This window comes from Montipora foliosa, chromosome 1 (genome assembly GCF_036669935.1).
Source record: "Montipora foliosa isolate CH-2021 chromosome 1, ASM3666993v2, whole genome shotgun sequence".
Taxonomy (NCBI): domain Eukaryota; kingdom Metazoa; phylum Cnidaria; class Anthozoa; order Scleractinia; family Acroporidae; genus Montipora; species Montipora foliosa.
The window spans coordinates 14,820,071-14,832,570 of record NC_090869.1 but is presented as its reverse complement, the minus strand read 5'-3'; the positions used below and the strand labels follow the sequence as shown (position 1 = coordinate 14,832,570).

The window sequence follows — 12,500 nt, the reverse complement described above, 5'->3', positions numbered from 1 at the left end:
GGCAACGACAACTTGATCTAACCACACTGGACAAGCATCTGAACCACTCATGGAACGAAGCACAAGATTGAAGGTCTGTAGAGATTCAGATAAGAAAGTCTCTTTAACCTTTTCAGCTCAGAGGGGAATAAAACCATATTGCATTATACAAAGTAAAATCTAAAGTGTCACTATTGGGAGTGAAAGGGTAACTCTAAAAAACTAATGCAGTAATTGAACTTGAAATCCCTGGTGCATCAAGGTTAATTAAAACATTGATCAAGCATGATACTGCGGTACAGTTGTCAAACAGGTCTTATTAATCTACAGTGCATACTGACTAACAGTACATTTTGCACAAAAGTCCACAACGTGAACACTCCAACAACTGAGTTGACTCCAATGGCAGGAATTCAGTTCGTATAAGTAGAGTAAATAATTAGCATAATATTATGTAAATAGAGTTAGTGAGGTAATCGTATTTGTATTGTAAGTGTTGTTTTCCTAGTGTTATCGTTAATAAAATTATTGAACGACCGAGTTTGATTAGGTGAAAAAAAAAAAAAAAGGAATTCAGTTCAGTTTATTTGTTTTTGCAAAATATTGTATGAAATACTAATAATATACTGTATGGAGAGCTAGTCAGGGAAGAAAAAAAATGAATATAAACTTACAAGACGAGACTATAAAGTTTTTTTGGAATTTAATTAAAGGTGGTGTTCTAACATTTGGTTGCATGGTCAAAGGTGACAAGACTTCCTGGTAGCACAATGACTGGATACCAGACAGCCTTGATTATTTTAGCATTTTCAGGCCTTAAAAGAGCTGTCACAAAATTCAGCCAAATTCAGCGACTGTGAACTGAAAACCATATCAAGCAAACTGTAAAAGTACATGTCACTACTTAAAGGGGCTAGGTCACGCAATTTTAGGCAATTTCAGCACTGATCGAATGGTCATAGAATTAACTAAAATATCAAAATAACTGTTCAAAACTATAGAAGAACTCTAACAAAACACAGAGAAGCCAAGAAGGGACATGGATAGACAAAACTGGAGAGGATTAAAATGGATTGAATTTGGGTAAATCTGAAAAACGTCGGCCCACCTTTTTTCAAATTTATGTCAGTCTATATCAAAATGGCATTTACAAAGCTGGAAAATCATTCTCAGTTGTTATGTGGCCATGATTTTGCAAATGAAAGACTCTTGCTCTGCCAGTTTGACGTTTAGAGCTCATAATTAACAAAATTAAACAAAATTACCTAAAATAGTGTGACCTAGCCCCTTTAAAACATTGAAGGAAGGTCTAAATTAAACAACAAATACAAAGGGAGGTACATGTAGGGACAGGCAAAACTGAAGGAGATTGAAATGGATTGTGTTTGGTGTTCAACCTAAACGTTTTTCAAAGTTTATCTTTGTTGTTTGTAACTTAATAAATTATGTGTGCTTGACAGACATTTTGTTATCATGAAGCTTTGACTTCTGTTGCTTGAAAAAAATACCTCTGGGTTAATGTTAAAGTGTCCCAATGATAAAAATAATCACTTCCTTTTCCTCTTCAGATTTTGAAGTGTGTTTGCTCAACAACTGACTGGCAATATTTTGAGCTTTGACTTTTATCCAAAGGCCGTTTACTTTGAGTGTAAGTTTTGGATTTCATGGTCTGCCATTACTCATGTTCAAAACTGACCAATTGGACCTCAGAGGGTTGGATCCAGGGAAAAGTGACATCAAAGGCTCAGTGGCTTACATGTTCAGTGTGTCAATGCACCTTAATTATAATTATACGCAAAACGCGAGTTTAATAGTCTGAATGCCCAAAACTCCTGTGCTGCGTATTAATTCTGCAGTATACACATGCATTGCATTCTTAAACTAGTAAGACTTTGACATCATTTTCTCCTCAATCCAGCTCTCTCAAGAACTCAAAGTTAGTAATGGCCGACCATTAAAATAGGAAAATCTAGTTAAAATAAACAGGTGTCTTTTTGAAATCAAGGCTTAAAACTTTGGTCGTTTAGTGTTTTTTGGTCACCTGGGCACTTTTAGTTGTATAATGAACAAGAGCAAGTAATATTATAGGTAAAGCTACCTAAAATCAACTGCACTGATATGAAGTTCATTAGATCCTCGGTTGTTCCAGTGGATAAACACTAGCAAAACCAGTTATCCAGTGGACAGTGATTTATCCAGTGGATAGCACTATCCACCCTTCGAACTACTGGGGCCAGATTGCAACGTTCCCTTAAGTTATGGCCAGTTTTTTTTTTCTCGCGTGGCCTCATAAGCCTTTTTGAGACATCAACGTCAAGCCTACCACATTTACCAGACAACACAGAGACCTTCATGCCCTAAGTACTCTTTTGCAAATAGTGTGTAGGTTCTTTAACCCTTTCAGCCCCGATGGTGCCAAATGGCACTTATAGATTTTACTCTGTCTAACGCCAGACGATTTTACTCGTCAATGGGGAACCCCTCGGGGCTTAAAGGGTTAAGCTAACAGCGTGAAAAAACTATGTCCCTGTTTAACCCTTTCAGCCCCGATGGTGCCAAATGGCACTTATAGATTTTACTCTGTCTAACGCCAGACGATTTTACTCGTCAATGGGGAACCCCTCGGGGCTTAAAGGGTTAATGTCCCAAAGGGCTTATGATTCAAGATGATATCAGAAAGGCTGCACATCCTCCTCAATTATGAATTAATTTGATTTGATTTGATTTGTTCTGATTTCAGTTGATTTGTAGTCTCCCCAATTAGTAGAGCACTCATGCTCAGTTAAATAACTGTGAGACTTAAATAAAGTGGTTATTATTATTATTATTATTATTATTATTGTTACATGGTGGACGTGGACATGTAAGGAATAGCTCCCCAAAAAATATGATAACTCGAAGGAAATGGACAGACCAAATGAATGAGGACCTCCTCGAATGTAAAAAAACTGCACAGAGTCTGGTTTCGTCGAACCATGCGCCTCTTAATAGTGGTGGAAGAAAGAAAGGTTACATTGAAGTAATGACTGAGTTATGGGAGGCGAAAGGCTACGCACACCTTGGTTTTAAAAGCCACAACGCAAGCCGCTAGACTTGATAAAGCAAGCGCCAATAATACTTTTAGATGCAACGATTCAACCGATGGCTGCAGCAGGTCTGAGAGCGAGCCGGCCAAGAGAGAGTTGGTACTCGAAGGAAATAATATTCAAGATGGCTCACAAAGAAATCAAAGTCTTCGCCAAGTTGAAAATGCTAATTCAGCGCAATCGAATTTGCATAGCCTACTAATCGATCAGTCACGCGATTGCAACCAACAACCCCCCACGGGACCATCCAGCGAATTACCAGATCAAAACAAAATAAAGCCAAACCTGCCCGACTACGAGGTGTTTCCCTCTGAAATTAAGAACAAAAAATGGGGCGATATCAGCCACGAAAGCTTCTGCAATTCAATAAATGCTATCTATGATGAAATTGCCCACTACAGGAGAAACATCTTTAATCTACCGTCTGGCCGAGCCGGGAAGAGTTTCGTCGAAGAACTGGCTTTTTGGATCAGGCAATTCAATGTCAATTCCGACCTGAACTCAATCGCTTTAAAGGCCTTCATGGTACTTCCAACCCTGATCCTGCAAAAGCCTTCCGCAACTTCTAAAAGTAAAGAGCATAGCGCAGCATTAAAGCGCCGTTTAACACTCTGGAGGCAAGGAGATCTTAGCCAGTTGCTCAGCGAAGTGAGATTTATCCAGAGAAAGTTTAAGAGTTCGAAGAAGGCAAGAACAGTGGAAGATCTTTCTAAGGTTTTCGCAAAGCTTGTTATGCAAGGAAAACTGTCAGCAGCTTTAAAACTCTTGGAGAATGAGAGTTCATCAGGTTTGCTCGATCTATCACCTGCAGTCCTGCAAGGGCTAAAAGACAAACATCCAGAAGCCGCTGAGATTGCAGAGGAGAGCCTGTTACATGGCCCGATCAACTCTATCCCACCAGGTGTGTTTGACCTCATAGATGAGGAAATGATTTTTAAGTCAGCCAGTAGAACCAAAGGCTCCGCGGGACCATCAGGAATGGATTCCGAAATTTACAAACGGATCTTATGCTCAAAGAATTTTAAGAACGAAGGGAAAATGTTAAGGGAAGAGCTAGCCATATTTACAAGACAACTACTCACAAAGTCGTACCACCCGTCTTTGTTGGAGGCATATACATCATGCAGGCTTATACCGCTCGACAAAGATCCGGGAATTCGTCCAATCGGTGTCGGAGAGGTTTTGAGACGGATAATAGGTAAAACTGTGTCCGTGTTCCTTAAAGAGGATATCAAGGATGCTGCGGGGCCCCTACAAGTTTGTGCAGGCCACAGCGCAGGGGCAGAGGCCGCGATACACGCCATGAGCCAGGTTTTTGATGAGGAGGGGTCAGATGGAGTACTGTTGATCGATGCAAGTAATGCATTTAACCAAATGAACAGATCTGTAGCTTTGCACAACATTCAGATTTTATGCAAGGAAATGGCGCTTTATATAATAAACACCTACAGAAGCCCATCTAGACTTTTCATCTGTGGGGGAGGTGAAATACTCTCACAGGAGGGGACAACACAGGGCGACCCCCTTGCTATGGCTTGGTACTCGGTTAATACATCAATGATGATTTATTATTTGAGAGCACACTGCCCGGGGGTTAAACAAGCATGGCTCGCGGATGATTCGGCAGGCGGTGGAGTAATCACATCGCTTTACGATTGGTACAAGCTGTTGAGTCAGGAAGGAGAGAAGTTCGGTTACCTTGTGAATGGGTCAAAGAGTTGGCTTATAGTAAAGTCAGAGGAAGCTGCCGCAGAAGCAGCGAGAGTATTCGGTGATGAAGTTAATATCACTATTGAGGGTCAACGTCATCTAGGAGCGGTCATTGGATCACAAGAATACAAGGATATGTATTGTAAGGAGAAAGTGCGTGCATGGAAAGGGGAACTTGAAACACTATCAGAAATTGCTAAGAATCAGCCCCACGCAGCGTATATCGCTTTTACGAAGGGGTTCAAGTCCAAGTTTACTTATTTTCTTCGCACAATTGAGTCATTTGAGGACTATATCGACCCAGTCCAGGAGGTAATCGAGATTCTACTACTTCCAACATTCTTTGGCCAGACAGAGCCCCTTCCCGACGAAGTGCGCCAACTCGCTACCTTGACAACGGCCCAAGGGGGACTAGGCGTGCCGGATCTGAGATTGGAAGCACCACAACAGTTTACCACATCAGCATCAATCACAGCCGCACATGTAGACTCCATAACAACTCAGAGTACCATCATGATAACAGGCGAAAATTCCGTAGAGGAGCTGAAACGTCACCACCAGGCGCTAAAGGCCGAAAGGGAAAAGGCAAAAATGGAGTCGATTGACTCCACCCTCTCCCCTGATCTTCTTCGATTGGCCAATCAAGCAAGAGACAAAGGGGCCAGCTCTTGGCTTAACGCGATCCCCCTCAAAGATCAAGGTCTAGCTCTTAACAAGCAAGAATTCAGAGACTCTCTGCGGCTACGTTACAACTTGCCTCTCACCGACCTACCAGCCCAGTGCGTTTGTGGGGATAGATTCAATGTTGGCCACGCCCTCTCTTGTAAAAAAGGAGGGTTTGTGGCACAAAGGCATGATGGTGTACGAAACCTATTGACATCATTCATCACCAAAGTTTGTAAGAATGTGGAGGCGGAGCCACGCCTCTTACCTCTTGACAACGAACGGATGCATCTTAGAAGCGCAGTTACCAGCTCAGAGGCACGTTTAGACATCAAGGCGGGAGATTTCTGGTCTAGAGGAGTTACAGCATTTTTCGACGTCAGGGTCACGCATGTTAACTCCAAATGTAACCAGAGCAAGCCGACAACCGAAGTCTTTAAAGACCAAGAAGAGGAGAAAAAGCGGAAATATCAGCAACGAGTGCTTGAGGTCGAGATGGGATCCTTTACACCCTTGGTTTTCGGAACGAACGGTGGGATGGGAAATGAGTGCCAACGATTTCTTAAGCACTTAGCAGACAAGTTAGTACAGAAGGACGGTGAGCCCTATAACAACGTCATTAATTGGCTCAGAACTGTCATCTCATTTGAACTCTTAAGATCAGTACATGCGTGCGTAAGAGGGTCCCGAGTACCTTTCCGGAATATAGGAGACTCTCTTGACGATTGCCGGATTAATGTCGCCACCGCCGGCGTTTAAATTTTTAATTTAATTTGAGTTTTATCATTATCATTATTATTATTATTTATTTTTACCAGATACATGTAAGATTCAAGTTTGTATGAAAGAGTGCTCAATAAAGTTTGTTATTATTATTATTATCATTATTATTATTATTATTTTCTTTTTTTGAAGTTTTAAAACAGAGAAATACTTAATTGCTTGTAAATTTATAGTTCTTACCTTTTGGAGATATTTTAATGTTTGTAAATATTTTTATCATGGAAATAAAGTGTGCAGTTTTTTATTTTTTTTTATTGTTATTATTATTATTACTATCATTATCATTATTGGTCTGGGCCAGATTCAAACCTGCAGCCTTCCATGCAGTAATCTGATCCTCAACCAATTGAGCTGTTCGGTTGGTGACCGGGTGAAGAGAGATCAATCATCATTGGATAATTTACACATTCTCGTAATAATAAGGGAAAGAAAATTTGAGGGCACCCACAATTAAGTTTCCCAGGAGCCTCTCATAAAACGGTGTGTGCTACTGTCAGAAAGCCTGACAGGATTTTAAAAATAATCCCAGACTGCCAGTTACTTTCAAAATCCTGTTCGGCTGCCAGACACAGAAACGTCCAAAATCATGAAAGAAGTGAAAGTGAAAGACTAAGTACGACTAGCACTACAACGATCGTACCGATGTGTCCACTCTTGGAGATAATTTCTCTGCAAAATCCTTAAATGAGACATTCTTAAGGTGTCGAGGATGTCCAATAATCAAACATCCTTTCACTTCGGGATCAAAGGATGTTTTCTCAGACGAAAAGATAAGGGAAGTCTCTGCCATCTTGGAAAGAAATCAACTGCGCCTCAGGCCACCTCGGTTAATTTCTCCTGGATTGGCGCTTGGCCCCTACGCACTAACACAATGTACCACCACCTGCTGGCTAGCGCAGGAGTAAAGGGAATCTGACACACTACATACTTCGAATCTCACAAAAGCGTTTAACTGTTGAAACGAAGGAAGTTTATTCGCGAGAGATAGCGGCAGTCCGTGCTTGTCATGCAACTTCGTCACGTAATCTCTATTGTAAAGTTGGTCAGCAGACAGCTGATTAACAACAAAGGACACGTGATATATGAATGATTGATTTGTACCATATTGTAAGTGAGTAAAGAAAGCAGTGGAGAGATTGGATAGCTACAATATAAGGTGTCATATATGATGTACCTGGATGAGACCCGCGAAATTCATCGTCGCCTCGCGCCTCTGTACATTCCATCAAACCCTTGGTTCAAATTAATTGATGTTTTTTTTTTACTCCCGGCTGCTTTATGGAGAGATATTTTGTGTTCCTTGTGATACACGACGATTTGGCAAAAGAAGAAGGTAAAATTTAATACTCAAGCTTTATTACGAAAACCTACATTTTGCATAAACGTACGAGACGTACAACGTACCTACTTGCCACTCGTGTTTCTTTGATTTCTTTGAATTGTTAAGGATGACATGAAGTCATTGAAACGTTATCCATTTTAAGTCGTTGTTCTTTTTTCACTACTCATTAATGGTTCGTTGCGTCTTGCTACCCAGATTGTAAATGCCATACGGACGTGATTCCAGTGCTGCAGAGCTTATTGGAAAATATTTATGAGCATTGCATCAAAGATAAACTTGCTTATGGAGGTCTTGAGAACAGTCAATATTTAAGATTTGGTAAGTCTGCTAGTATTTAAATGAATCCAAAACGAAGCAAACGAGGGAAACTATAAGTCAGAAATTCTTGAATTCTCCCAACACTCTTTTGTCACCATCATTGTTATCACTCTGTAGATGCTGCAGTCATCACGGTAGTAATTTCACTGTTACAGTTAGGGTTCTTGTTGTTGCCGTTTTTTCATCGTCATCCTAAAGAAAAGTTGGGTAGCAATTCACTTCCTATGGCCAGGGACACGCCAATGGCAAAACCCCCTCAACCAGTCGTGACAAGCGCACCACACAAATTAGCGGAATACAAGGTTGAAACTGTGGATCAGGTTTTACAGAAGATTATGGGGCTTAGTGCAGGTAATTAGAAAGAGATGGAAACAGTGCCATGGTTGATCATTTTAGTGCAGTGAGTAAAACTCCTCAATGCTTTGGAATTGAAACATTGTCTCTGCCATGTTCCATGAAGCAGCAGTCCTGCGATGCGTCTGGTGGCATTTCGGCTCCGCCATCCCCAACAAAGATGGTTTCCATGATATTCCTACTATCCCAGTTCCGAGATGTTCTCAACAGCACAAAAAGCCAAGCGTATGCTCCTCAGCGTATTTAGGATGACTACAAAGCTCAGTTTTAGCTGGTGGTTGAGATAATTTAATGGCTTGGACACATGAACTGCTTTCTTGGCAACCTATTTGGCAGCTAGTCTGACTGGCCATGGCTAGGCCCAAGTTGTGCTTGGTGAGTTGGACAAGGAACAAAGAGTGAGCTATACTGACTTGATTGTGGTGCTGAATAGCCGATTCAGTACGTCTAAAAGTTTGGAAATGTTCTGTGTCTCCCCAAGAAGGGGTTTTCCCAAAAAAGGCGAAACCCTCCCCGAATTGGTCCAGGTAATTCAGCGCCTCATACATGCGTACAACAAGCCTATAGACCTCTTTCATAATGGCAGCCAAATAATATTCTTTTGTTGTAATGCTAATAATCCTTTCTAGCTTCACTTTGACAAGCAAATCTCAAAAGAATATTTGTTTCAATATGAGGGCAGTGGGTTTAATTGACATAAATCCTGAGGCTCTGAATGGACTTAGAGAAACAATAATATTGCAAAAGACCAGTTTGTGGAGGCTATGGGTGACCCGTAATAGGCCATTTCCGAGTTCATGTCTGCCCCTCTTTAAGTGAGTCTACGGAACCAGGTCTCAGACAAGAGTTAACAGAACTCCAAGATCCAGAGACTAGCACAGCAACAGCAAAGCACAATAGAAACCCCAACATGGTGCCGACAAGGGACAGGAACACCATCAAAATGCTGGAAAGGTGGCAAAACAGGGCATATTCAGTGTTACTGTCCTACTCCATGAAGGGATCAGTCTTGTATGCCTTCCAGACAGCCATATCTTGGCCACAGCCGAAGGGCCCAAACCAGCCTCTGGAACGTTCGGAAAAAGAGACACTGATGAGCTCACGGGCCAGAACCTGGCAGCCCAACACCCACTAAGGCCCACCTTAGCCTTGGTAAAAATGATGCTATGGAAGTCCTCACTGGTGAATGAGATACCTGTGAAGTTCTTGGTTGATACAGGAGTGAATAGAACTATTGTCCTGCTCCCAGTTGTTTGAAGGGTGGATGGCACTATCCACTGGATAACTCAATGGGTTTACCTATGGTGTTTATCTGCTGGATAGTTATTTATCTGGTGGATAGCATTATCCACCTTTTGAACAACTGGGGCCAGACCAAGGCATGGGAGCTTAAATTAATAGAGCCATTCATCGGGGTTAAATTCCCTCTTGAACCTGGCCTTGACACCACAACATCAGACAATGGACACTTGTTTTCTTTTAAAGGACAAAGTATACTGACCTTCAGAATAGGGAACTGAGAAATTGACCACCCAATATTAATGTGGTTCACTGAGATTGAATCAGGGACCCCTTGGACTGGATTTCTTTCACAAGTATAACTGTCAGCTGTGGCTTCAGGATGGTCATTATGAGCTGCAATTTGGTGATATCTGTGGAGTTGAATTAGAGAAGTAACCCCTCCCCCTCTAGTTGTTTTCGGGTTTCAGTTGGTCCAACAGCAACCATACTCCCTTGGAGCAAAGTCCTTGTACCAATAATTGGCTCATGTGCACCTGCCCACAGCTGAACTGATGGGAGCTCACCAGCTACTATTAGCCAGGACCTTGGTATACACAGACTCGCGCACTGTCCCATTACAAGTGCTGAAACCCACAGATCACCCTCGTACTGTACCTTGTACAAGGACACTCTCACAGGAACTTGTGAAAGTATTGAACTTGTTGACCTGTAACGATCTGGCCAAAACAAGGTCACATCCTGCCACCTACAAGAGAAGGATGATGAGGAGACAGCTACAACAGATAACCCAATGGCAGCTACTCTTCTGTCCTGGTCCACCTCTTGGACTTGTTTCAGAAAGCTCACATCAGCTGGATCCTGCAAAATACTCACAACTTGCTAAACGTCTGTCTGAATTTGCACACATCTTTGCAACCTTCCCAGATGACCTTGGCCATACCACCCTCATGAAACACAAGATTACTATGGGGTCTTCACAACCCATTTGCCTACCACTTCAGAAACCCGCTGAAACTGATTGTCTTATCAAAGACATGCTCCAGAAAGGAGTCATTGAGCCTTCAGCAAGTCTATGGGTGTCCCCTAGCATCTTAGTGAAGAAGAAAGATGGCTCTACATGTTTCTGTGTAGACTACCACAACTTAGTGACATGACAATCAAGGACAGCTAGACCCTCTGAGAATTGATGACTAGCTGTATGCACTTCAGACTTGCAGGCTGTCATTGGCTACCCACCCTGGACCTGTCCAGTGGATATTGGCAGGTGGAGATGGAGGAAACTGACAAGCCAAAGATGGCCTTCGCCTCTGTTAATGGTCTATACCAGTTTACAGTAATTCGATTTGGCTTCTGTTATTCCCCTGCAATGTTCAGTGCCTCATGGAGTGAGTACTAGTACTGTCTGGAGTTTCGATATTTGGACGTCATAATAGTTTAAGCGCCAGCATTCCAGGAGGCCAGTCAGAGGCTTTGCACTGTTTTCCAGCGACTATGGGAGGCAAGCCTTAAATTGAGCCACTCATTGGGTATCAATGGACCCTCAAAAGATCAATACTGTGGGGAGGGGGGGGGGGGAGAGGGGTTGAAGGTCATTTTATACCTTAGCAAGTCGCTTAGGAAGAGTGAGTGGATCCACTACAAGCTGCCAACCACTGTGTGACCTGTAAGGAGCTTTTATATTTTGTCGTAGGAGTAAAGACTTAAACTATCACTACTTATGTGAAAGGTGATTCCTTGACTGTATCGATCACGGTGCTCTGAGGTTGTTGCTGAAGTTTAAATATCCAGAGGGCCAGCTTGCTAGATTGCTTGAACCCCTAGGGACATATGACTGAAAGAGTGAACATTGCTTTGGTATACAGAGCATGGTAATGCTGATGCCTTTTCAGAGAAGCCATGCAGTGACTTGCATAACTCTGACACAGCAGAATGGAGAGAAGATGCAACGTCTGCTGGGGTCCCAAAGGAGCAGAAGTTATCCCATGCCAATCACTTCACGGTCCAAGTAGACCAGTGGGAGGGGATGATGGTTTCTTGGCAGTCATGGAGTCATCCTAGAGGTACCAGCCCTAAGGATGCTATTGCCAGTAAAAGCGATTTAAAGCCAACTTGCTGATCCCAACCTGAGGAAGATAACTAATAATTGGAAGGAGTTGTGCATGTGAGATGTCGATCGAAAGCAGGTCCATTAAGGCCTTCTGGAGTCAATGGGAACATCTGTCACTACGGCATGGTGCTATTTATCAGTAGTGGGAGACAGAGGCAGGAGATGGGACGTGTTGGCAGCTTGTAGTACCCACCAGTCTTAGGAGGGGAAAACTTCGCAAACTCCACAACAAGGAGACTGCAGACCACTTGGGCATTAAAAGGCATTGCATCAAGTGAAGGAGAGGTTCTATTGTACGGAGTTTCTGAAGGACTGATGTTGGTCATGCAACCTCTCCTCTGTGCCCTTAAAGAACAAGGCTCCCTTTAGCCACGTGGCCCTATGTGGATCAACAATGTGCGTATACCACTGGAGAGAGTGGCCTTGGATGTCGTGGGACCCTTATAATTACCTGTGTCAGATTGTGGTAAGTACATGTATACACTGTATACAGTGTCCAACACGAGTCCAACGCGAGTCCAACGCAATTCCCAATCAAGAAGCAACAACTGTGGCAAAGGATCTAGTAGAGGAGTTTGTAGCTCGTTTCAGTGTCCCTGGACAGAGTCACTCTGACCAAGGAATGATTTTTGAATTGAAAGTCATCTATGCCAAGTGATGTGTTTCACTTTGGGAAGGGATAAAACGAGAACTACACCTCTCACCCCACAGTCAGATGGCATGATTGAAAGTTTTAACAAGGTCATTGAGGGAATAATTATTCTTGAAATTCGTAGCAGAGCACCAACGCAATTGGGACAGCCATTTGCCTATAGCTCTTCTTTCCATGAAACTACATGTACTTCTTTCGTGCTATCCGATTGATGTGTGGTAGACAATGCATTGACCAATCTATCAACCTACAGCTTGGACACCC

At 42.5% G+C, this 12,500-nt stretch overlaps 3 protein-coding genes across 4 annotated transcripts in view; 2 read left to right on the top strand and 1 right to left on the bottom strand.

Annotated features, from left to right (window-relative positions):
• The window catches only part of LOC137990810 (probable aminopeptidase NPEPL1), a 29,477-nt gene extending 22,446 nt beyond the window's left edge, over nt 1–7,031 (bottom strand). Inside the window, exons 1-2 of the mRNA XM_068835918.1 lie at nt 6,862–7,031; nt 1–75 (exon numbers count right to left, since the gene is read on the bottom strand). The exon at nt 1–75 is cut by the window's left edge and continues 102 nt beyond it. Of these exons, the coding sequence (XP_068692019.1) occupies nt 1–75; nt 6,862–7,011 (225 nt within the window). The 5' untranslated portion in view covers nt 7,012–7,031. The remainder of the gene's footprint in view (nt 76–6,861) is intronic.
• Nucleotides 3,476–6,197, top strand: LOC137981732 (uncharacterized). The gene has a single exon (XM_068828791.1). The coding sequence runs from the start codon at nt 3,588–3,590 to the stop codon at nt 6,195–6,197; it is 2,610 nt and encodes an 869-aa protein (XP_068684892.1). The 5' UTR covers nt 3,476–3,587.
• Nucleotides 7,032–7,392: 361 nt separating the features above from the next.
• LOC137990736 (mdm2-binding protein-like) overlaps nt 7,393–12,500 on the top strand; it is a 35,684-nt gene continuing 30,576 nt past the window's right edge. For both annotated transcript variants that reach the window (XM_068835856.1, XM_068835849.1), the window contains exons 1-2: nt 7,393–7,554; nt 7,759–7,881. In XM_068835856.1, coding sequence (XP_068691957.1) covers nt 7,500–7,554; nt 7,759–7,881 — 178 coding nt within the window. In that variant the 5' untranslated portion in view covers nt 7,393–7,499. The remainder of the gene's footprint in view (nt 7,555–7,758; nt 7,882–12,500) is intronic.